The sequence below is a fragment of the Cyprinus carpio genome, chromosome A12 (assembly GCF_018340385.1).
Source record: "Cyprinus carpio isolate SPL01 chromosome A12, ASM1834038v1, whole genome shotgun sequence".
Classification (NCBI taxonomy): domain Eukaryota; kingdom Metazoa; phylum Chordata; class Actinopteri; order Cypriniformes; family Cyprinidae; genus Cyprinus; species Cyprinus carpio.
The window spans coordinates 14,430,687-14,456,563 of NC_056583.1; the positions used below are offsets into that span (position 1 = coordinate 14,430,687).

At 41.3% G+C, this 25,877-nt stretch overlaps 1 protein-coding gene across 7 annotated transcripts; it reads left to right on the forward strand.

Moving 5' to 3' along the window:
* Nucleotides 1-331: 331 nt before the first annotated feature.
* Nucleotides 332-25,691, forward strand: LOC109052214 (helicase SRCAP-like). Of its 7 annotated transcripts, XM_042767750.1 has the most exons (36): nucleotides 1,076-1,321; nucleotides 1,930-2,011; nucleotides 2,272-5,186; nucleotides 5,426-5,467; nucleotides 7,940-8,197; nucleotides 8,316-8,501; nucleotides 8,607-8,747; nucleotides 8,852-9,047; nucleotides 10,326-10,495; nucleotides 10,660-10,747; nucleotides 10,848-10,937; nucleotides 11,229-11,405; nucleotides 11,516-11,742; nucleotides 11,836-12,013; nucleotides 12,116-12,252; nucleotides 12,397-12,566; nucleotides 12,719-12,911; nucleotides 13,089-13,225; nucleotides 13,406-13,592; nucleotides 14,387-14,556; nucleotides 14,669-14,817; nucleotides 14,910-15,125; nucleotides 15,207-15,371; nucleotides 15,537-15,710; nucleotides 16,828-17,136; nucleotides 17,246-17,409; nucleotides 17,718-18,028; nucleotides 18,130-18,332; nucleotides 18,485-18,654; nucleotides 18,745-18,941; nucleotides 19,055-19,169; nucleotides 19,285-19,404; nucleotides 19,519-19,698; nucleotides 19,840-19,923; nucleotides 20,019-23,712; nucleotides 24,745-25,691. In XM_042767750.1, the coding sequence occupies exons 1-36, from the start codon at nucleotides 1,262-1,264 to the stop codon at nucleotides 24,774-24,776; spliced, it is 12,087 nt and encodes a 4,028-aa protein (XP_042623684.1). In that variant the 5' UTR covers nucleotides 1,076-1,261; the 3' UTR covers nucleotides 24,777-25,691. The 7 variants fall into 7 exon arrangements, with proteins under 7 accessions (XP_042623685.1, XP_042623686.1, XP_042623684.1 ...); XM_042767751.1 differs by lacking the exon at nucleotides 1,076-1,321 and adding an exon at nucleotides 332-422 and having other exon boundaries at nucleotides 20,019-25,691; XM_042767752.1 differs by lacking the exon at nucleotides 1,076-1,321 and adding an exon at nucleotides 979-1,048 and having other exon boundaries at nucleotides 20,019-25,691.
* The last annotated feature ends 186 nt before the right edge of the window (nucleotides 25,692-25,877 follow it).

Consider the following 25,877-nt stretch of genomic DNA (forward strand, 5'->3'; position numbering starts at 1 on the left):
GAAAGGCGCCCGGAAATATCAGGTAGGTGGGAACTTAAGATGGCGGTGGTGAGAGGAGGGGGGTGCTGGGGAGGAAGTGATGGGAGGGGGAGGAGGTCACGGGGGTCACGGGGGTCACGGGGGGAGGGATGGTGACATGGTGGGACAAGATGACTTTCAAGCGATCGGGTGCTGAAAGTATTTATCGGTTTTGTAAGGTCATGTACAGTACGGCCTTCAACAGCGCATTACATGCTTGTTATCTACTTTTAGTGCAACACTGTATCCGAAACCTTAGCAAATCTGAGGGGTTCTGATTACTCGGGACTGCACACTTTTGAGGGAGCGAGCTGAAAACGAAACTGTCGTCTGGCACTGCAAGTGAAACAAACAACCAAGTTATATTTTTTGTGTTCGTTACTTTAGCCTCCGGTGTGTTTAATGTGAGTGGTTTTCAAATAACATTCAAAATTGACAAATGTATTACTAAAATCACGAAGATTCGCGAATCTAGAATATAGTGCAGCACAACAGCCTGTAGAATTGTTGACTCTAGTGATGGAAAGTCCAACTCATTTTTGTATATCGGTTCTTTCGGACCAAAAAGCCGGTTTTGGAACCGATTCAGTGATTCTTTGTCATCCAGTGGTCCCATGTCGGCGTGGCATATTACATGCTGAAACACTTATCTAATAAAGTTGTATGTAAGCACATATTGCTGTTTGTTACCCTTTTTATTACCTTACATTAATACGTTTATTTATTTTAATTTAATAGACTTGTTTCGTAGACTTTCAATGTGAAAAGATCCGACTCAGCAGAATCTGAATCGGCATCGCTAGTTGACCCCGCGCGGTGACGTCAAGAGGTCGCTTCTGTAAAGGGTGTAAAAGAAAATGACCAGTAATACGTTCATGTTTAGTGACAAGTCTTTAAAACCCCTCGATGTGGATTATCATGAATAGTAGTTTGTTCTTGATCACTGCACAACTTCTTATGGAAGCCGAGGTGTGCACGCGCACTCTTCACCCGAGCGGTGTGTTCAGCGCGCGCCCGAGAGCTTGAGACGGTGTGTGTAACGTTATTTATGTATATCTCAGTGTGTTTGTCCGAGTCAGAAAATGATATAATAGCAGTCTCTCTATCACGTACTATTAAACAAAACTGTTTAGGGCTGTAGCTCCCTGTCATTTAAACGCCAACAACAAAAACGAAACGTTATCGTGTCGGCTCCATTGTAACGTCTGTGAGCTAGTAGCTTTGCCTAGCCTGCTAAAGGCCCATGTGTGTTCGCCCGCCTCATGCAGACAGAACTACCGGCTCCATTTGTTATCCGTATTCGGTATTAAACGTTAACCGCCATCCTATCTTTTTACGTTTCTAAGCAGTCGTAGGAGAATAATGTCCGAATCAGCGGTAGCTCATAGCTAAAGGCTAGCCGAACGTGAAGCACCCGCACTATTGGAACTATAAATTACTGAATGAGAGTGAGACTGTTTGTCCTGCTGCACAGAATTTTTATTTTTAACATTTAAGTAACAATGTGTGTGTTTTAAAAGTTGTGTGCAGTTAATATTACAGTAAAACACGACGATATTTTCTTTAGTATAAAAACCGGCTGTTTGGAAGATTTAATAGTAGCTCTACATTCTAATGAATTTACTATATTGCTAAACGAAAGTTTTTTCCGTAACTTTGTAGATTAAGTTAATGAAAAATGCTCTTTTTACTTGTGTTTGCTCTGAATTTTGGCTGCTCTTGCATTTTAACCACCGACTACGTAGAGCGGATGAGTTTTGAGGAAATCAAGCTTATTCGTCTGTACCTTGCATTCTAAGAAAGTACTTTTTCCCCCTCATATGTCGGATCATGCTCTTGCTGTTTCTTTAGGATTTTAGGTTTGATTTTACAAATAGATGCATGAAATTTACTCCAATTGTTTATCTTTAGACCCTCAGATGCAGCGGTACCCTTGATCTCAGCATCCTGGAAGTGGAAATCACGGAAGAGACTGGTGCTTCATCTCATACAGGTATTTATTTAATTCATTCCATTTAAGTTATATGTTGACCCGATTTTAATCCATGGCTGGTTTACAGTTCAACAATTTCTGTGGAATAGTAATGTCTGTTACATTACTAGTGCTAGTGAGAGTGCTGTTGTATCCGCTTTGATGTTTAAATACTTTCCTGAAAAATTGTATTGCTTATACGTTCATGTAAACCTGTGCGTCATGTATTTGTGCATTCTGTGAAGGGTTAGTCATGCCACATCTCGCTTCTGTTCTTTCAGGTTTAGAGAGTAGCAGTGCTGGTTCTAAAGCAGGACAGTCTGGGGACGAGGCGGTGCAGCAGCGCACCTGTCCGGCAGTGGCTGTGCTGGGTGGCACCTTCGTGGCTTCACAGAATGTGGCTGGGCCACCCCAGCATGCCCTGCAGCCAGTCACAGCTGCCACTCTACCACCATCATCGGTTGATGTCGCCACTGGATCGCAGCAGAAAGGAGACTCAAAGGCTGCATGTAAAGAACAGACCATCACTTACGTTCAAAGAAACCGCGGCACCGAGGAATCAGCGGAGATATCAGTTGCCCAAAGAGGACTGGTGTCAGCTACTGCTGAAGACACACAAAATCTTACAGACACATTGGAGGGTCACACTCCCTCAGACAGACTTTTTGAGAGCGGGACAGATAGCATTACACAGAAACAGGATTTGCTTTACGGGTGTAAAAGAGAGCAAACAAGTCTTGCGTACAGGGAGACTGATATGGCGGAAGGATCTGGCACAGGCCACTGCCAAGATTGGAGCCAACACCCTGGAGATGCAGGGGTTGTCTCTGCCCCTGTTGAGACAGAAAAGGGACCCTTGCCTCCAGAGACAATCAAATTGGACTACAAGAACATGTCTGGAAAGCACACACCTAAAGAAAGCCCCTGTGTCCCAACAACAGAAGTCCTCCCAGCGGTCTCAAGTGCAGTTAATACAGCAGACAGAGACATGGAGCAGTCCCAAACAACTACCATTTTTCAGACAAATCAGACTTCTGCATCATCTGCGTTTGGCATCCCACAGAAGCAAAGTACGACAAATTCAGCGAAACAGGATTGTAAACTTGACTCTAAGGCAGCTATGGAAGTTGTCACACGAGATCTGGCTAAAACAGACAAAGAAGGAGCAGTTAGTCCAATTAAACCAATCTTGGGAACAAAACAAGGTAATAGTAGAAATTCCCTTTGCTCAGGACATTCATCATCAAAACAAGGAGGGGAGCACATAACCCCCAATAGTGGAAATAGCATGCCAAATGATCCGGATAAGGGCAGCTGTTATTCACCGGAGGTCTGTAGTAAATCACAAAAGGCTTCACAAAGGACAAAAACACCTGACATGCCCACCACACCTGAGAATACACAGTGTGTGCAAGAGCTAAGCTCTCAGTATGTAAGTTTAAGTGGAACTCCCAAAGTGTTTCACTTGGGTAAAGAGACTAGTGCAAGGGAGGGGCGAGGAAATGAGAAAGTCCCTGTAGATGGAGATCTGTGTTTAAATGTGGCTGCTAAAAAAGTATTTTGCAACATTTCTGTTGATGAACCAAAGCTGTCTGGGCATGGGACATGCACTGACAATGTACAGGTCCCCATTGTGAAAGAAAGGTCACAAGTCATGGTTTGCGCCTCTTCTGATGTGATTCTGAAGCAGAATGACAGTGCCAGTCGAATAGAAATATCCATGTCCTCAAATCACCAACAGGATGGGAGCGTGCTGCTCACACACACAGAGAACTGTGTGGCTTTAGAGGGGCTAGAATCAGATCTGCCTGACTGTATGGTCCAGCATGTACAAGAGTCCATTCCAGCTGATCATAAACCCTCACAGATTCAGATATGCCTGAATGATACTGCAGATATCGTGAATGTGGAAGAGAGGCAGGAAGTGAGTGCAGAGCCTCTCAATGCTGTTGAGGTGAAAGATTTGATCAATGTAGGTATTCTAATGCAGCCACATATGGAGGATACCTGGCTGGTTGTAAGCGAGATAGATGGGCAGTCTGAGCATGCAGAGATGGAGGTCAGCGAGGCATCTCTGGTGCAGTGCCCTGAATCCCAGTCAACTGTTGCTGTATATGAATGCACTGTGCCCTGCTTTACATCAGCTGCCCTTCACAGTGATGTTAAGCTGCTGTTAACTGACAAAGAAGAGGAGAAACCAATGGAAACATTGACGCAAGACTCACAAGCCCAGAGTAATCTAGGGAATCAGACCTCATCTCGTCCTGATGCACTCAAACCCACAGAAGAGTTACTTACCATGGCCTCTACACAAAAAGAAGAATCTATAATTGTCAAGCAAAATGATGATTCCAGTCGGACAGATCTTGCAAACACGTTGACAGGGTTAACATGCACGGTGATGGACGTCACACTTGACTCTGTGCGAGAACAGCAAGAATCTGTTGTGGTGAAAAACACACCAGGTGTGTCATTAATTTCATTGTCTTGTGGCACGATTGATCCAAAGCTACTGATCTTAAAGAAGGCTGACAGCCCTGCCCTTAAACAACCTTCTTCCCTGTCTGCTAGGATCTCAGCCACGCAGGACTCACCTGTCCCGGTTGGATCACCCAGTGATGGATTAAGTAAAGCTGCAGAGTGCCTTGCTAAAACTGATACAGCTGCATCATCCACCATAAAGGAGGATGCTATCTTGCCTGCTGATCGCCCTGTCTCAAACACTCTCTCTCAGTCCTCTCGGACTGTTTCCACTTCTAATGTACTTTCAGAGAACAGCTCAGAGAAAGAAAACTTAAATAAATTAAATAGTTCTGGCAAGTTGCTTCAAAACGAATCCTCTGCTAACACTTCTTTATCAACTTCAGTACAACTCCATAACTCAGAAAGCCACCATCCTCCTCCTGCTAGAGATGTGTGGGGTACTGTATCCAGTGTTGTCTCAGAGGGGAATCGGTGTAAACTTCGGTCTTTGGCTGGTACACCATGCCAGGATTCAATGTCTTTGGGGGGGGAACTGGAGTTGGAGCAGCAACAGTTACCGGATGAACTTTTGTCAACAACGCAAGATGCTCAGAACACCATCCTGGAGCCACTTGACGCTTCTATAGAAGAGAGCAGCGATGGAGAGGTTGACAGCTCTATGGAGGTCCAGAATGAGGATAGCAATGCTACGCCCAGTCCAGCAGTGAACAAGGTAAAAGCAACTAAACTATTAACTGACCTATTATGACTTTAACCATGATGAAGCAGTGATTTAATTTGTTGTATTTGATGTACGTTTAGTCACGATGAAAGCATCAGAGGTAGTCAGCAAAAGTGTATTTATAATTCAGATGTTTTTGAGCCTGTGTACTCTATCCATAACCGTTTTAAAGCCACGATCTGATGCCAGTGCACTTCTTGGCTGTATATTGAGCCATGTGTGTTTTCCAGCGTGGGCAGAGCAGGACAGACAGACAAGGCTTGTTATTGAAGGTAAGAGGTGTCAGGCATCCTTCAGATCTGATCATTGCAAGCTGATGCAGTGATTCTGCTTCTTCCAACTAGTGGTTGACCGATATGGGTTTTTGTAATGGAAAATATTGTTATCTAGGAAGTGGGATACCTAATAAAAATTCTGGGCCCGTGTTTATCAAGCTTCTCAAAGTGCCATTTTAATCTTAAGCGCTGATAATTCATTACATTTACTCCTACTTTGAAACTTGAGTGTAAAAGCAAGTTATCCAATTTCTTAAAGCTAAGAATCACTCTTACTCTCCCAGTTATTTAAAACGGCTCGAGAGGTCTCTCAAGTGGTTAGGAGTTGCCAGTAGGGGCTTGTGATGGCACTGTGACAGAGACGTGCGCAAATCTTTCAGTAGAGGAAGAAAGTTCTTGAAATGTTTGACAACGAGCAGTTAATCAAACAGTTACATTTCCTCAGTAATTCAAACAGAAAACGCTTAAATATTTACATTATTAAAGAACATCATAACTGACTTCAGTCTAGCGCGAGTGTTATATGCTCTTTAAAAACACTCCTGTTATAATCAGTGAAGCTACCTACACCGTATCAGTAGGGTTGGGAACCGAGAACCGGTTCTTATTCAGAACCGGTTCTGTTTTTTGAAAAGAACCGGAACCGTGAGCAATTTCTAAGTTTCGGTTCCAAAAACGGTTCTGGTGCAACACGTGACCAAGCGCTGTGAGCAGCCTTGCGCTGGTGTTCTGACGATTCGGCATTTCCCGTGAAGGATATCACAAACCAAATAACAGAAACGTCACCCTGCCTCTTTAATTACTGAGCACATTTTTTCTAATGACGCACACTCCACAGACACGTGCGCCGCGTCATGTCTTTAACTGCCGAATACATGTTTCCTACGACTGTACTGCACTCGCGCCTTTGATAACTTAGTCGAATCCAGCTGTGAGATCTTGTGAAGTGTGCATTTTTATCCAACATGATCGCGTGTTCTTTGTGTGACGTTCGGTCCGTGTGAATTGAATGCTTTAAATTTTAAACTCGTGATTTCAAATTATGCTGTGCTTTATGCATTTGCCAGCTGTCATATTCATGTAATTTTCTGTCTGTTCTATATGTAAAATGAGTGTTACCCTGGCTTTATTTGAAAAATATGATTCCCAATGCGCACAAACTTCACAGAATACTAAGTGCCTTGTTGGTTACAGTGTTTACTTCCTTTTTAATTGTATTTTTATTAAATATTTATTTATTTGTGAAAAATACTTTGTCATGTAAAGTATAATTGTTTATTTTACACATTTATTTTTAAATCCATTGTCAAATGATTTCAAATTTCTTAAATATGAATAAAAAATATATAAAAATTATATCGGCTTTGTATCGGCCCCCATGCTTTCCAAGGTATCGGCATCGGCTGTCAAAAAAAAACAATATCGGTTGACCACTAATCATGGCTACTCACCATCTGCGCCGTGGCAAGTCTCTGAAGCCTATATTTTTGACAGATGATAATAATAATAATAATAATAATAAAATAATAATAATAATCATCATCTTGCTGTCGTCAAAGAAGTCAGCTACCGGTGATATCTCTGACCATCGTCGATACACGATACTATCGTCTACCGGCACAACCCTAAATTATATGATTCATTTTCTTACTGAAATGTATTCTCTTGAAAATTCTTTGTTAAATGTGTTTTTCCTTTTAGGAAATTAACCATTCAATGTGAATTTATCTGAGAATATTCTTAAATAATGAAATATCTTCAGTGTTTGGTCCATGCATGTTTCGTCATCCAAAATCCCATTTGTGGCACAGCAAAGTGTCGTGAATCAGCTCTAAGACTGACACTTAAGGTTTAGTCCTACACTTAAATTATGACTGAGATGCTTGATAACTAAATTTTAAGCACAGCTTTGAGCCAAGAATCTTTTTACACTTAAATCAATTCTTAGGAGTGTTCTTGAGAGTAATTCTCAGAGGCTTGATAAGTACGGGCCCTGTTATGTAGGCTAAGAAAATGCATTTGTAACAAATATGTGGACATTGACGTGAACACTTATTTTACCCAATATTTAAATTCACAAAAAGGGGAAAGTTAAACTTGTGCTCAGTAAGTCATGTTGGCATGGTTTTTGGTATATGCCAAAAATCTCAAAATTACCATTTTATTGACCTGGAATATATATCGGTCTATCACTGCTTCAACTAGCTTGAAAAATTCCTGTTTTTCCTGTGTTTCTTTACAAGTATGAACTTAGAGGAAAACAGAGCTGAGTGTATGAAACTTTTTAATCATTCAGAGTAGCATGTATTATTTAGAAATTAGGAGAGAGGTTAGAAGATGTTTGCTCACCAAGCTGTTTTTATGAAGCTCTTTTATCTCTTCTTGGGCACTCTATCTCTTTTTGTACTCCATGCCGAATAATATTGTGCAGTTACGCAGTCAGATTCACTGTTTTATTTGTCTTTCCCAGTTTGCCAGTGGATTGCAGGCAAGGTTACAGCAGTCTCTACCCCTTCCACCTCCCCAGTTCTATGTCCATCTCCATCTCCCTCATCTGGTGACTGGATGCGTTCTCACACAGGCAGGGCCTCACCAGTACGCAACTTTCATGGCAGAAACATGCCCTCCACTTCCTCCCAGGGTTATGGTGGCTGTTCTCAGTCAGAGCAAACAACCACCCCGAAATCCACGCCAAAGCATACAGATATGGCAGAACTGGCAAAACATGTAAGAGAAGGACACATACTTTCAGAAATGCAGTGTTTTTGTGGTTATAAGTAGATATTTATTATTATATGTTATTTATTTTGTTTTTTTAAATTCATTTATTTTTTACTTTTAACAGGAAGCAGAAATAGAACATCGTACCCTTGCACTAAAACGTGAAGGTTTCTGGTCCCTAAAACGTCTGACTCGTATAACCGAACCAGTACGGCCTAAAGTGCATTGGGATTACCTCTGTGAGGAAATGCAGTGGCTCTCTGCAGATTTTGCACAAGAGAGGCGATGGAAAAGGGGAGTGGCCCGAAAGGTAAGAAGTGTTACGTTCCGTCTGTCCTTTTTGAAACATGCTATTTGCTTTTTTTTTTAATGTTGTGTTAATAGAGCATCTCACCAATCTGAACTAATTTTTTAGGTAGTACGGATGGTGATGCGCCACCATGAGGAGCTGAGACAGAAGGAAGAGAGAGCCAAACGAGAGGAGCAGGCCAAACTGAGAAGAGTTGCTTCTTCTATTGCCAAGGAGGTCCGTGCCTTCTGGAACAGCGTGGAGAAGGTGAATTTTATTTATATATTTATTTTTTGAATGAAATCTTTATTGTACTAAAAACTGTCAGTGATTTGTATTTTAAACTCTTTCCCGCCCATTGCTGTACTTAGGTGGTCCAGTATAAACAACAGTCCAGACTGGAAGAGAAGCGGAAGAAGGCTCTAGATCTCCAGCTGGATTTCATCGTGGGTCAGACAGAGCGTTACTCGGACATGTTAAGTCAGTCCCTGCAAGCTGCTCCTGTACACAGTTCAGACACTGCAGCTGTCTCCAAACAATCACAGCTAAATGTTGTTGATGAAGATGGTGAGGACTGACTTTACTTTTTATTGTTTCAAATTAGGGCTGAACGATTAATCGAAATCTAACTGAAATCGCGATTTGGCTTGATTTGTTTTTTGAAGGCTGTGATTTTTGATTAAATAAATATATGCACAGTGTCAAAAGTAAATGCTGCTCATCTCTGCAAGCGCTGAGTTTGAGTTGCTTATAATGTGCATCTGATTAAGCAACACACTCCAAACATCCTCTTAAACTTAATGAAGAGTGTTTATAAACCTGTTGTTGAGAACATTATGACATGATTTTACTCCACAACATCAGTCGAGTGTTTTGAAATAACTTCATTTTCTGATCTGATGTGGGTTCTTCTTATAAAATGAGGCACAAAATGTATTCTATACTGCAAAAAAAGGCTATGTCGATTAGCATTGCATTATAAATTAACTTTATTATTCTGAAAATACCCGAGATGACGTGAAGAACACCGATAAACCATATATTGTCGTAGGTTTATTTGTCCACATTAGGGATTTCCTGGAGCATCATGAGTTCTATTACTTTATTACTGTGATTCATATTTGGAGTTTCCTCCGTCCAGTATGAATGAAACAAACATAACATGAGTTTAGCACTCAGTAATGCACACTCAGTCCTATTTTGGCCATATATAGGAAAAATAATACTTCTCTCTTAAGAAATTTGAAGTAAAATAACATTAATAATATTATCTTATCATTAATTTTATCTAATTATATTGTTATTTTATTGTTAATTCGTTTAAAAAACAAATTGCAATTTTAACCAGAAAAATCGCAGTAATCGTGCAACCCTATTTCAAATCAAGAATCTTGGAAGTATATAATTGTAACAAAATATCAAACCAAGTAGGTTCTGCTAATTAATTATGCTAGATTAAATTTGTTTAGCATATGAATTTAGTTCACCACAAGGACCAGATGGAATCCAAATGCATTCCTAATTTTAAAAAAACCTAGCAAACATGTTATTTCTTATTATATTACACTTGTGTTATTTTTGGTTTTATGTTGTTATCTAAATAAATGGTATTCATAGTTGTTTTTTTTTTTTTAAAGCATGACTTAAGTGTCCAAATACCATGGGGCCGTTTTGTATACATGTAGATTGTGCTGTAATAAAATTGGTGTATTGAAAATCTACTCTCGTGAGTGTTTCTGTGGTAATAGGTTTTGATATATTTTTGACCCCATGATTCAGGAAGTTACTGTTTTCACCTTGTATTCACTTAGTTTAGACATCTAAATTGTCCCTTTTCTGCTGCAGATAGAGACTTTGAGCCACCTTGTGAGGAGGAGGATGATGAAGAGACCATAGAAGTAGAGGAGCAACAAGAGGGGAATGATGCAGAGACACAGAGACGAGAGATAGAGTTACTAAGGGAGGAGGGTATTCTGCCTCTGGACCAGCTTCTCAGTACTTTAACTCTCCCCCAGGTACAGCAGTCTCCCACAGGATCAACTCCAAAACAGCTGGTTTTACATAGCCATTATGTTACTGTCTGGACTCTCCCATTAATGTGGTCCATCACTGTTCACATCAGCTTGTTACAGTCTGGCAGTCTAACATATTTAAATATGACTTAATTTTTATTGCACAGAATGTAGAATCAGAAGAAGAAGCCTCAGATACTACATCTTCTACGGTTGAAGAGGAAGACAAAGAATTTAGTGCCAATGAAGAAGATGGTTAGTAGAGTTTTATTTAGATAGACACATAACTTGGATATCCTATTGACTTGAATGGAAATATACAACTTACAGTATGTTACTTCATTATTCTCTTCAGCGGAAGATGAAGAAGACACAATTGCGGCCCAGGAAGTTATTGAAGGAGGTGGAGACCATGCAGAGGAACTTGATGACCTTGCTAGAGAGGGTAAATGATATATTGAAATTATTTTCAGGCGTAGTAATGTTTTTAAAAAATATATAAACCATTACTGTTCAGATGTTTGGGGTCTATAAGATTTATTATTGATGAATAAAAATTTTAGAATCTTTTGAATCATTATAAATGTCTTTACTGTCATTTTATCAATTGAATATAATTGTTAATTTCTTAAAAAAAACAAGACCCCAAACGTTTGAACTGTATAATGAAGAGTGTTTAATTTAAGCAGTCATTTCTTATGGTCATATTGTCAATTGAGGTTTCTTTGTTTCACAGGGGAAATGAGCATGGAAGAACTCTTAGAAAAGTACAGAGGAGCATATGCCTCTGATTTTGAGGAGCCATCAGCCTCCTCCTCACCGGACTCCTCAGAAGAATCAGAGGGAACTGAGGAGGAGGCGGAGGAAGAGACGGAGGGAGAGGACAGTGCTGATGATAGTGGCTCCTCCTCAGGTGAGCTGAAGTTTATGATGATAGAGCCACTGAACATATGAGTTGTTGTATGAAGTGACCAAATACCACACATTATCAACCTTTCTTACTGTGAGTTACTCGATATTTAGATTCTCAAGTGGCTGTAGACAGTGACGAAAAAGAGGAGGATGAGGATGTACAGGAGAGTAATGAGGAGGATGACAATGATAGAGGAGAGGGAATGGAAGTTCTGCTGAGAGAGGGAGACCATAGTCCTACTGTACCAACATCTCCCAGACCTAAGAAAGAAATCAGCCACATTGCTGCTACTGCTGAGAGCCTTCAACCTAAGGGATATACACTGGCAACAACAAAGGTAGCTACACAAACCTTCAGAAAAACTGTCTGAAGAACACTTAGTTTCTGTTTATTCTTAATTGCACTTAATTGTGGTTTCTTTTTAACACAAGTCAAAACACCAATTCCATTCCTGCTTCATGGTACATTGCGTGAGTACCAGCACATTGGACTGGACTGGTTGGTCACCATGAATGAGAAGAAACTCAATGGCATACTTGCAGATGAAATGGGGCTTGGCAAAACCATCCAGACCATTGCTTTGTTAGCTCATCTAGCATGTGTAAAGGGTAATAAGTCCACATAAGTATTCCTTTCCCTATGATGTGTGTTGAAAATATAGTGGATATAGTGCAGATCAACAAACATTTTCTCGTTTTTTCCTTTTATAGGTAACTGGGGTCCACATCTGATCATTGTGCCCACCAGTGTAATGCTCAACTGGGAGATGGAGTTGAAACGTTGGTGCCCAGGATTCAAAATCCTCACCTACTATGGTAGCCAGAAGGAGCGCAAACTCAAGAGACAAGTAATGAATGCAAAAATAGTTCTAATTACAAATTAAGATATTTTAAATACACATTTAAAAAACATTTTAAACAATTATTGGGTATTTTAGCCTTTGAATCCTCGTGATTTTATAATTGTTTTTCTCTCCTTTTTTTTTTTGTAAGGCTGGACCAAACCCAATGCTTTCCATGTCTGCATCACCTCGTATAAGCTAGTACTGCAAGATCATCAGGCTTTTAGACGCAAGTCTTGGAGGTACCTCATTTTGGATGAAGCCCAGAACATCAAGAACTTTAAGTCCCAGCGCTGGCAGAGCCTGCTCAATTTCAACAGGTACTTGAATACTTTCATTTCTGTGAAGGTCTTGGTCATTTATGGGTCCCTTTCTGACTTGTTTCTTTGATTAATGTGGAAAAACCCATTTAATGATTAGGATGTAATGAATTTATTTTATTATTTCATTCAATTCTCTGTCTTCCATGCAGCCAGAGGCGACTGTTGCTCACTGGTACCCCTCTCCAAAACAGTCTAATGGAGCTGTGGTCTCTTATGCACTTTCTCATGCCGCACGTTTTTCAGTCCCATCGTGAGTTCAAGGAGTGGTTCTCAAACCCTCTCACTGGGATGATTGAAGGGAGCCAGGAGTACAACGAGGGCTTGGTCAAACGGCTTCACAAGGTAGTACCAGTTTATGAATCATGTAGGTCTTTTTATGCAATTTTTTGTATTTATGGAAGCACACAAACATAGTTCCCATTTTTCTCTTATGATTTTTTGCCTGTCTTTATATGTAATATTATGAGGAAACATTTAGGCATTTGGCTTTACATAAGATTCCTGCATCTCTCTCTCTAGGTGCTAAGACCATTTTTGCTTCGAAGAATCAAAGCAGATGTGGAGAAACAAATGCCAAAAAAGTATGAGCATGTTGTGCGCTGTCGACTCTCCAAAAGACAGCGTTTTCTCTATGATGACTTCATGGCCCAGGCCTCGTAAGTAACCAGGGCAAACACACATGGGTGGGGTTGAGAAAGCAGAAAAGGCATTTTTCCTTTGTTGATAATAACTTCCAAACTCAGGCCTTGGATGATAATTGATTGACTAATTTATTCATACTTGAGGTTACATTTTTACTTATTGTCTTTTTTTTGCCCTGTACCATATACTCCCAGGACTCGAGAGACTTTAGCCAGCGGTCATTTCATGTCTGTGATCAACATCCTGATGCAGCTGCGGAAAGTGTGTAATCACCCCAACCTGTTTGATCCAAGACCCATACAATCCCCCTTCATCACAAAGGCCATCGTCTATTCTACTGCTTCACTGGTTCAGCGGGCTCTTGAGACCTCACCTTTTGAGGTAAATGATTGAAGACTACCAGCATTTACTAAACCTTGACTGTCCTGTGTGCTTGTTTAGCTATATCGGGGTGTTGAATCCTGGTCCTGTAGGGCCACTGTCCTACTGTGTTTAGATAAAACCTACCCCAACACACTTGCATGAAAAGTTTCTAGTAATCATGAAGACAGTGGCTATCCAAAATTTCCCCCATACCCTTATATAGTGCTATAGTGGACATTATCGATTGCACTCATTCAATCCCACAATGCATCCCAAAAACAAGTGTATAACCAATGAACTAGCTTGCAGCTAGAGAGCACTCATTCACTGTGAGTGTCAGTATTTGCTTACTCGTTTTCATTCAGTCATTCAGTGGTATTGTGTTGTGTGTTGTGGTGATCCAGGAGTAGGACACCCCTTATTAATACTCTCACATATCATTTTTTTCTGTCTGGGGATAGGGGTGGGCAATATTTCCAAAATGTAAGTTTGGCGAAAAGCACTATACAGATAAACCTTTTCATCATTATTTTGGACACTTTGTGCTCTGTATTTGTTTTAGTTTTTTAGTTTTTCATCATTCCCACATGTAAATAAAGTGGTCCTGTCCACTGAGCACATTAATGTTACAGAGACATACATGGTAACGTGATATAAATGCTCAAATATCTATTGGTTGACAAATTTTTACACATTTCTGTTTTCAGGAAGTTTCTAATGTTTGTTAATTCGTTTTTTTTTTTTTTTTTTTTTTTTTTTTTAGTGAAGGTTAATACAAAAATACCTGTTTTTTTTTTTTTTTTTTTCCAAAGCGCTGTGACTTGTCCTTGTTTGACCTGATTGCCCTGGAGCAGCGTGTGTCTAGATATCAGGCAGATGTTTTCCTGCCTCAGAGGAAAGTGACACATCAACTTATTCAGGAGATCATGGAGTCCCCTGATCCTCCTCCCAGACCGAAGCCTGTTCGCATGAAAGTCAACAGGTATGTTGTTCAGAATAGTCAAACACACATTTTTGACGTATGATATATATGCTTGCGTTGAAGATATTCAGAATTTGTCTTAAAGTTTTGGCATGTGCTTGTTTCTCTGCAGGATACTTCAGCCTCTTCCTAAATCTGATGGACGTTCATCAGCAAACAGCCCTCGCCCTGCATGTTCTAGCACCACGACGGTTCAGACACCAAAGCCTCTAATTACAGAGGTCACCCCTTCCCAAGCTCCCTCTCAGCCAGCACCACAAGGTCAGTTCAAGGGGCCGAGTCTAATATCCTAATCAGCAAGTGTGTCACTCATGTGATGGCAGAAAGAGAAAAACTTTTTAATCTCATTCCAGTTTGTCCAGTTACTCCTGTCGCTGCTCCAAAAGCTCCAGTGGCCCCTAGCAGCATCCCTTCTGCACCTGCAGTCAGGCCGCCAGCCCCCCAGCCAGTGACTGTACGCTCCCCAGGACTGTCCAGCGTCACAACTGTGTCCACTCCCCCTCAACCACCAAGCAACATTATGACCCAGAGGGTCCTTCTCAGCCCAGATATGCAGGCTCGTTTGCCATGTAAGTTAATTTCATCACACTTCATTGTTTCATAGCGATAAACAAGTTAAGTTATTTTCCTTGATTTGTCACAATGTACAGCCGGTGAAGTTGTGAGTATCGCTCAGCTGGCCTCCCTGGCTGGCCGACCAGTGTCGTCCTCTCAGGGCAGTAAACCAGTCACCTTCCAGCTACAGGGCAACAAGCTCACACTCTCTGGGACTCCTCTTCACCAGGTCCCTGTTCCTCAGCCACGACCCATCCAAGGTATCCACTGCCTTCCACATAAATAGATGAATAATCTGCATGTGTAAATAATCCACTACCTGCTATTGATAGGTTTCGCTTTTTCCTGCACGCCTTTTCAGTCTTTCTTTGAGTGTTTGGTGTGGTCTATGGCCTAACACTTTCTTCTGTGGTTGTGCCTTTTAGGAAATATAATGCATCTGGTTTCCAGTAGTGGGCAGCACCACCTTATTAGTCAGCCAGCTCAGGTTGCAGTTCTTCACACAGTTAGTCAGTCAGGTAGCAGCTCAGCAAATCCCCACCCAACCAGCATAATCCCAACCTGCTCTGGACTAGCAGTACCTTTCACCGCTACTCAAGGTACTGGTGCTGTCCTTGAGTTCATCCTTGTTTGGGTACAGCCTGTATCCTGGGTACCACACTACCTGTTACTCAGCAGAGTATGTGCATGGGTATTCTGGCAATGGTTCTTTTTTTCTAACTGCATGTCACCGCTTATTCGGATGGTCTGTTGGCTACTAACTTAATAGGTTCTGTTGAATGAAGGTATATGAAATAGATAAATGCAAATACCACTGCACATTTTAAGTCATATGTTGTAGGAGGCATATGAGGTTTGAGATGGTTTGGTTTCTTTTTTATTTTATTTACTTGTTCTTTATTTTACAAGTGAGTGGATTAAGCAGTGTTCACATTTCAGAATTTTTCCTTTTCTCATTTTCTGTTTTATTCTGTTCCTAAAAGTCTAATGTATGCAGGTTAAAACATTTGTAAAGTTGTAATTGTCCATATTTCACCAGAGTTAAAAGACTAAATAATTGCACTACCGTTTAAAAGGTTTGGGGTCAGTTTTTTTCTTTTGAAAGAAATAAAAAAAATTATTCAGCAAGGATGCACAAATATGGTAAAGTGACTGTAAATACATTTATAATTTTACCAAATATTTCCATTTCAAATAAATGTTGTTCTTTTGAGATTTATATTAATTACTGTTTATGTTTTGGGGAATTTATGTTTTTTTGAGAAAGTGTAATGTGCTGAAATGTAAGTAGCACAACAGTTTTAAACACTGATAATAAAAAATCTTTCTTGAGCACCATATTGAGTATTTTAGAATGATTTCTGAAGCAAAATGACAAGAGTGGAGTAATGGCTGCTGAAAATGCTGAAAATTGTCATTTGAAATTACATTTCAATATATATTAAAATAGAGAAGTTATTTTAAAGATTAGTAATATTTTTCATTAAATAAACACAGCTTTTTTGAGCATTTTGAGAGACTTGTTTTAAAAAAGAATAACAAATAAGAAAAATCTTACCGACCCCAACATTTGGACAGTAGTGTATTTAATAATGCCGGAAATTTTATTGATAGCTCTGCTACTGTAATCCATAGTCTGGTGCCCAGTCTAACTGAACTTTCTTTCCAGGTGAAATACTTGTGTAGTTTCTAAACTCTCCTTGTTTATAATTCCAGTCCCAACATCTATGGTAAGTGGACCCGGAATTGTAAAGATTGTTGTACGCCAGGCACCAAGTAAAGAAGGAGGGTCAATCCCGACTCTGGCTGTGCCTCCTTCTCCTCGTCCTGCGCCTCCTCAATCAGTCACCCTCCACCCACATGGCACTGCAAGCCCTGTTCTTAGAGCACCCACTGCTTCACAGCCTCCACAACGACCTCCAGTTTATGCTGCTCCACCTCGTCTTGCTTCCTCCCAGACTCCACCTACTCGTCCTGTATTGAGAGTAGTGCAGGGACCACTACCACCAGCCCCAGAACCACCAGGTAAGTTGAGCCCAGATGTGGTTTTGAGAGTTTATGTGACAAAAGTTCAAGCAAAATATTAAGCAAAACAAGTAGAATAATCATGCATTCAATACTTTGTATTTTTCAGTAACAAAGGCAAATTCATCATCAGTACGTGAGGACAGTGGTAATGATGTGATTACATTGCGCATGAGCACTCCTAAGCCTGCATCCTCATCTCAGAGCAGTGGGTCAACATCTCAGCGTCCCCGTGTTCAACCACCACCTCCACCACGTTCCCCCTTCTACATGGTAATAAATGGAGAGTAAATCTTAAATTGAATTATTAATTCTTAAAATTAAAAAGGTGCATAACACTGTTTCCACTTTAAATCTCTGTTTAGTGTTCTGACAACCCACATCAGAGGGTGTAACACTGCAAATATAGATGCCTCTCAATGCAAGCATCAGTAACAACATCATAGTGCATTTAGATCAGAGGCATATCTGCACAGTATTTAAATCCTTATTTTTGGTATTAATAAGGGTAAATTTTGTGAACTATTAGTTGTTTGTCTATATCTGTCCCATTCACATATTTGTTACTTTGATTTTGACAGTCATGGCTTGCAGACAGCCGAAAGGCTCAGCGAGACAACCGGATCTCTCAAATCATGCGCATCAACGATCTGCACTGCAGTGCTAACCCTGTGTATGGCCATGAGGTGCTGGACTTTCTAACCTTCCTCCCAGGCCCTTGTCCATCTCCGCCACGTCCTGTTATAAACAACTGGAGTTACTCGGGTTATAGCTCCTGCCTCACTGCTCAATCACACCATACCAGTAGCTTCCTGGAAAAGAGCCATGTCCTGAAGGAAGCCATCCACCACTCAGAGGAGAGGCTTCAACTTCTCTCTGAGATCATAGAGAGGTAAAGCTCACAAACTTGCACTAAACTTTAATTTAGAATTGAATATAAGAATTGCAGCTGAAAATAATTGTCACACTTAAATGCGTGCCCTCATTCCACAGGTTCACTTTTGTCATTCCTCCAGTGGAAGCAAAGCCTATCACCATGCACACTTGCCACCCACCTCCCTCCCTCAGACATCAGCAAGGCCATATCTCCTCTGTTCTGTCTTCCCATCTCTCCCCACTTACACAAACGTTCCATCGCATCCAGTGTAACATGAGGACACATTTCCCTGACTTGAGGCTTATTCAGTATGATTGCGGTAAGTACAGTGATCCCAGTCTATTGTGCATTTAAGGATTTCAGTCTTATTAGATTTACCATGTGTATACATAATAAACATTTGTGTAGTACCAAAAAATATAAAATCATAAATAGAAGAGACCATTTAATTGGCTGTTTATCTGTGTGCAGGTAAGCTGCAGACACTCCACCTCCTGCTTAGAAAATTGAAGGCAGGAGGGCACAGAGTCCTCATTTTCACTCAGATGACACGTATGCTGGATATACTTGAGCAGTTCCTCAACTACCATGGGCACATTTACCTGCGGTTGGATGGAAGTACACGTGTAGAACAGAGACAGGTAAAATACTAGTCCCAGTACTCTAATAGTGTGTTTGTGGTTTTCATATAAAAATATGTGACATTATTAAAATGATTGTCTACCTTTCAGGCTCTGATGGAGCGCTTTAATGCAGACCGCCGCATATTCTGCTTCATCCTGTCCACCCGCAGTGGAGGTGTAGGTGTTAATCTGACTGGGGCAGATACAGTGGTGTTCTATGACAGTGATTGGAATCCAACCATGGATGCCCAAGCTCAGGACCGCTGCCACAGAATTGGACAGACAAGAGATGTTCACATCTATAGGTAAAGGAAAAACGAAAAAAATTTTACGTTTAGTACACTTTTTTTTTTTTTATAAATGCTTAACATTGTGTACAGATAATGGAAGCACATTGATATTGAAAATATTTCTTTAGGCTAATCAGTGAGCGCACAGTTGAAGAAAATATTTTGAAAAAAGCCAATCAAAAGAGGATGTTGGGAGATATGGCAATTGAAGGTGGAAACTTTACCACTGCCTTTTTCAAGCAGGTATACCTTAATTTTAAGCCTTTTTATTTTATTTATTTATTTATTTTTTTTGTGAAATCCTAGCCTGGATTTAATTTTGGAAGGATTGATTTCCCCCATTGTCTCGTTCCCACAGCATACTATCAGGGAGTTGTTTGATGTGTCAGAGGGAGAGAGGAAAGAGGCCGAAATGAGTGTGCCACAGTCAGATGATGATGAGTCCATAAATAAACAACAAACCACTATTTTGGAACAGGTAATTTTGTGTATATCCATTCGGAGTATTGCATATATCCATTTGTTTGCAAGAAATTTGTTCCATTTGTTACATACCACTGAAAATTTGATTTCAATGTGTTCTTTATACTAGGCCCTGTGTCGTGCTGAGGATGAAGAGGATATAGTGGCTGCATCTCAAGCCAAGGCTGAGCAGGTGGCTGAGCTTGCAGAGTTTAATGAAAACATCCCTCTGGATGATGGTGACAGCAGAGACCAGGAAGAGGAGGAGCTCTCCAAGGCTGAGCAGGAAATCGCAGCCCTAGTTGAACAGGTAGTCATGATAGTTATGCATTTTTTTTATAGAGTGTTTAATTAGAATGTTATTTTTCAGTTGATGCACCACTTTAACGTTTTTTTTTAAATCATAATGTACCATTTTTCACTACATTTCAATTGTCCCTGTTCTTAACAGCTCACTCCCATAGAGCGATACGCTATGAATTTCCTTGAGGCTTCCCTTGAAGATATTTGCAAAGAGGAGCTGAAGCAGGCAGAGGTCATTATCATTAAACCAGTAACCAACCTTGGATTACTCTCTGGTAGAATAAACTTTTAGCACTTATACACACAACGTTTCTTATGACTTTACAGGAGCAGGTTGAGGCTGCAAGGAAAGGGTTGGATCAGGCAAAGGAGGAAGGTTTGAAACTGCATCAGTCATCTGACAGTGATGAAGATGATTCTGTACCTCCTAGTACTGAGGAGCCTACTCCATCCCGGCGCCCTCGCAAACACAAAGATAAAGGTGCTCCTTCTACAAGGGTTAGTGGCAGACTCAGAGGGACACCTGCTGACGATATATCCCTAACCCAGCCATCCCCAGAGAGAGGCAGGCGGGGGGCATGGATGACCTCTGAAGGCAGTATAAGCCAATCCCTTGAGTCAACACAAAAGCCGCCCCTACACAGAGAAGTGCCTGAGAAGCTTAGCAGTGATCAGAAAGGCGGAGGGACAACCAAAGAATCTATGTCCCTTAAATCATCAGAAAGCCAGACCGTTCAAACCAACCAGCAGCTCTCAGATTCAACAGCTTTATCCCCTACTATGTGGGGTTCAGACCCAAAAATTAGATATGTGCCATCCCCCCACCAGCAGCCCATCTCCCCATCAAGCTCTGTGCCTTCAACTGCTGCATCTCCTGCAATGGACAAAAACTCTAGTGGCCATCAGTCCTCCTCTTCTAATGTATGCAGAGAGGACAGTGAAGACCAAGGGGGAGAGCCACTGTCTGAAAGTGTACAGTGTAGCAGGAGAGACAGGAGAACCTCTGCGTCATCAGACTCCATCTGTTCTCCTGAACATCACTCTGAACAGGATGGTCAGCTCCCTCTTTCTCCTACTCTGGCATCACCTAACTCTCGCTCACCACGAAAGCGGCAGTCAGCTGAAAGGGAAATCCTCAAGGGACTTCCAGAAGATTCTCCATCAGCCAAGGTCCTTCGAAAGCTTCCAGGTCGTCTGGTCACAGTGGTGGAAGAGAAAGAGCCCAAGCGGAGACGGAGGGGCTTGAGTGGAAGTGGAGGAGCACATACTGAGGGGTCATCAGAGGAAACTGAACAGGCTGAGCCAGTTCCAGAACCAGCCTCTCAATCATCTGATGGAGGAAATCAAATTCTTAAAGACTCTTCTCCCAAATCAGTGCCCACATCCTTAGCTTCTTCACCACCACCACCACAAGAGCAGGATAAGGTCTCATCTCCATTACAGATTATTTCAGGAAGAGGGCACCACCCTTGTTCCCCAACACACCATTCACCAGATATGCCTGTCCTACGGAACTTACCAGTACGCCAGAGGCTTGAGACAGAGTCTCGAATGGCTGCACAGTTAGGAGAGCAATTTGTAGGACGAGGTAAAGGGGTGGATCGGAGATCTACTTTATCACCAAAGAAACCAGAAACAAATTCAGACAAGGATAGTGCTGCTCCAAGTGACTCTATGGCAACGAAGCGCAAGAGGGGCAGGCCACCTAAAACACCCCCAAGGGCACTAGAGCTGCCAGAAGAGAAGACACAGGTAACCCAGAAAACAAGTCCTGAGCAGAGTCCCTCTCACTCACCAAAACGGAAAAGGGGTCGTCCCCGTAAAGATTCCACCACAACTACAAGTTCATCCCCATCTTCTCCTTCTACATGTGCTCCTTCCTTCCAAGAGCCTAATTTGTCAAGGTCCAATGTTATGCCTGTGACTTTGCCTGCTATCAGTAATACTTCACCAATAAGCTCTCCAGTCAACCCCACTTCACCCTCAAATGCTGCTGAAGTATCATCTCCTAAACTAGATTCTGAAACCAGTCAAAAAACTACATCTGTTTTACTGTCTTTTGTGCATAGAGACTCTCAAAATATGTCATCATCTACATCAAAACTTGGTGTAGACTCACATAGTGAAACTCACACCAATCTGAACCCCATAATTGCATGCATTGACTCTGACCCCAGTACATTTGAAACTTCACCACACAACACTTCAACAGCAACAATCTCTCAGACATGTACAGCTTCTTCACCTACACTACATCCTCCAAGTCCTCTCAGAGAGCCTCCCACTTGTACTGTCTCCATTCATGAAGAGGAACTTGCCCATACACCTGTACTTACTGAGACCAGTGAAATCACAGCATCTTCAGAACCTTCAAATGTCTCAACTGCTGTAGAAACCAAGGAAGATTCAGTTAATCAGCAAAAAGATCATTTGCAGTCCCCAAATACATTGAATCAAGTCCCTTCACAGCCCTTACACAGAACCAGTACAATTGAAGACTCTCCACAAACCTCTGTAGAACACTTGTGCAATACAGCTGCATCTCTTACTCCCACTCATCAGTCGTCATCCTCCCAGCCTTCTCCTTCACCTTCTTTGACTTCTGGGGATAAGCTAGAATCATCTTCTTTTAAATCGGAGGCACCAGAACCTACTGTTACACTGACTGTGTCAACAGTCCAACAATCCACACCTAAATCTGATCAAACTTATTTTCCTCCCTCACAACCTCAAACTACAGACATCGAAGAAGGAACAGATTCAACAGTCGAATCTCACAAAATGTCTTCAACGTCTTCACAATTTCCATCCACCACTAATCAGATAAAAACTGATTCTTTGTCCACATCCAATTATACAGATGCAGATTCTTCTCAGTCCAAAAACATGCCAGTGGAGACCATGGCTGATAATCATGAAGGCCAACATTCACCTAAGGAGGAGGTTGTAAATGAGGAAGAGGTTGTGACTAAGGAGACCGAGAAAGTGGAAATAGACAGTGTTGCTGAAGACGATGCAGGAGAAAAAGACGGCATCTTATCTCAGCCAAAAAGAAGGAAATTGGTTAGTTTGCCAAAGGAACAGACACCCGGTGCTGCAGGAGTTGCCTCATCAAATTCAGATATCGAGTCCCATGATGACCTTAAGATTGATGGACCTGATAAGCCATCAGTAGAGGAGTCAAGAGAGGATAAAGAGACCAGAGCTTCTGCCAAAAAACGAAGCATCAGTAGGCAAAGCAGCCAGGAGTCAGTCCGTTCCTCTTCCCCATCTTCTGTATCCTCCTGTGGAACAAGATCATCACAGTCCAAAAAGGCGGGAGAGAGTAGGAGGCCTGCTAAAAGGAAACGGGAAGATATAAAGTCTGAAAAAGAAAAAAACGAAGAAGAGTCTGACAAAAAGCACCAGTCCAACTCTTCCTCCTCATCTTCAGACTCTGAGGGCTTTAATAGCATAAAAAAATGTTTGACAAGATCAGTTCAAAAGAAGTTGGAGAAAGATGGCATGATTGCTGAAAACGAAGAGAGCAGTAAAAGACAACAGGGGAGGTCAGACAAGAAGGGTAAAACCACAAATACCACAGAAGGGGAGTCTAGTGGTGAAACGTGTTCAAGAGTGACCCGGAAATCTGCAGGCCCACAGCCCAATACTTTAGCCTCCCCTGAACCTGAGGTACTGGGCAAACGCTGCTCAGCACTTAATGCTGCCGCCAAGCTCTTGGCAATGAGGGGAAGAGGGCCAGACACACCCAGCCCCAGAAGTAAGACTGCTGCACAACAAAGCAAACCACCGTCCTCTGAAAAAAGCAGTAAACCCAAGGGGAAAACAGGACAGGACTCTCCCAAGATGTCTAACAGTAAAGCAGCGAGTGGCCGGCAAACCCCAAATCAGTCAAGTGAATCACCACGGTCCTCTTCTTCTGCTAGATCCACTCGGCAGCGACCGGGAAGCCTTGTTCCCCCCTTGGAAACAGAAAGGGTTAAAAAAGAAGAAAAGAAAAAGACATCTGAGAAGGAAGAAGGTGAAGATGAAAATAGAGAGACTAGGTCTTCAGAAGGCCATAGTGCCTGCAGTAGTATAAGCAGTGAAAGAGGAGCAGGCAGTATTAGAAGTCGGAGTAGCAGCAACAGCAGCCAGCGCACCCACAGTTTGAGCTCGCAGAGTACAGAGCCCACCCGCTCTCGTTCCAGGGCAGCATCCTCTGGTAGTGATACAGAGAGAGGCAAAAGTATTTGGCATAAGAGAGATGGTGGCAGAGGCAGGGAGAGCAGGAAAGAGAGGAGGTCCCAGAAACAGGACAAACCTGAACTGAGTGCTGGATCCAGCGAAGGGACCCCGGACAGGGTTCTCAGGAGTGTAGCTGCATTGGCAGCTGCTCAGGCACGTACTCCAGCGAGCAACACACGTTCTTCATCCACCCAAAACCGGCACTCCAAGACGTGATGGGTGCAGAGAATTAGCTTTAGGTTTAAACAAAGAGTTAGACAAGAACTTCAGCGAGGCACGAGTGCAGAGTTTAGTTTTGGAGGACAGTGGATCAATTTCATTTAAAGGCCATGGTTTAGCTGTATGAGACTAGACGGGAAAAAAGATATGTTGCACATTGTGATTAGATCTGACCTCGCCTTTGCCCTCTCAGCTATCTTAAGTCAAGCCATTTATAATGTGGAAAGGGTCTATAGATGCAGGACAGTGATGAAGATTTGGTCACCTATTTAAAAATATGTCCTAATAATTTGAGTTAAAACCTGGATGATATTTTACCCTGCCACAAAGACTTTGGAGACTTTACTGTAATCATAAAGACTGGAAGTACTACGTGTTAAAAGATTGCTCGCATAGATTGTACACTTTTTACAGAGTTTATGAGTGCTGCAAACAGTATTGATGATAAAGTTGTTCATTAATGCTATATTGAAATTATTTAGTGGGGATTGTACAATTGTAAAGTTTTTAGACTGTTGCTTTCTGGATAATATTTGTCAGCTGTTTTGACCATTTGTTTGTTTCAAGTCAGTTGATAAATTACGAAAATATCTTCTTTATCTTCCAGGGTATGAAGAAGAGGGCAGATCTAAAAAATAAAAAAGTGATTATTTTTCCCCCCTTTTTTGTATTTTCTCTGCACTACGCTGGAGTTACTATTTGCTTAGATCACCTGTCCTGTATAATGTTTCAGTCCATTACTTTTAAATTCTGCTGCTGCCTGCTTTTTCCCATTTGCACATCTTAAATGTCCCAGACATTGGAAGATTGCATTGTTGTTAAGGATTTTTTTCTTCAGAACATCAACTTGTCAGTACATCTTTACTGGAACCTCACTGCATTATGTAAGCTCTAAAGTAAGTGTATCTCTTGAGCTTGTGATGAATCTTGAAATTTGCTTGTCATTTTGCTTTATAACAGTACAGAAATGGGAGACAACATCTTGCTATTTTTCTTATCTCTTTCCCAAAGTGTTAGTCATTATGATCATCTTTACACATTAAATTGTATTCTCAAACACAGAATCTACATGAGTTTGATAAAATGAGAGTGCCTGTTGATCCATACAAGGATCCATGTTAACGTATAGAAGTATGGTCATCTGTAGTGCTTCAAGTGTAATAAACTCTTCCACCCTTATTTGTAACAACACAATTTCTGTTTATGTGCAACCAAAACTGAAATCAGTTCTCCAGTGAAATTTGCTACTGTCAGCTATTTTTATTTCTGGAGTATTGGTCCTTTTTATGAATGGACCGATGCTGGATGGGTAGGAAACACCTGAAAGAACTTCTTGAGAGAAATATCTAAATATCTCATTTTTTGCTGAACATCGGCAGTCAAGTGAGTTGTAGGGGGGGGGGGGGTATTTAGTAGATTGTGGTGATGGTCTTATTTCATTTTGATTTGTCTCTATTCTAATTTGTTACATTCCTTATGTTCCCTTGTAATTCCACATTGTTTTACTTGAAAGATTGAAACAAAAATGTAAGTTGAATAAAAACCAAAAATACACTCTTCTGTTTTTTTTATGTCATCGTACTTATTCAGATTGTAAATTACTTGAAGGACGAATATCTTGATCAACATGTGTCTATCTATCTGTCTGTCTGTCTGTCTGTCTGTCTATCTATCTGGTAACAGTTCATCCTGTGTCAACAAAACTCGCACAGGATTTTGGATCCAAAAAAAATGCAAATC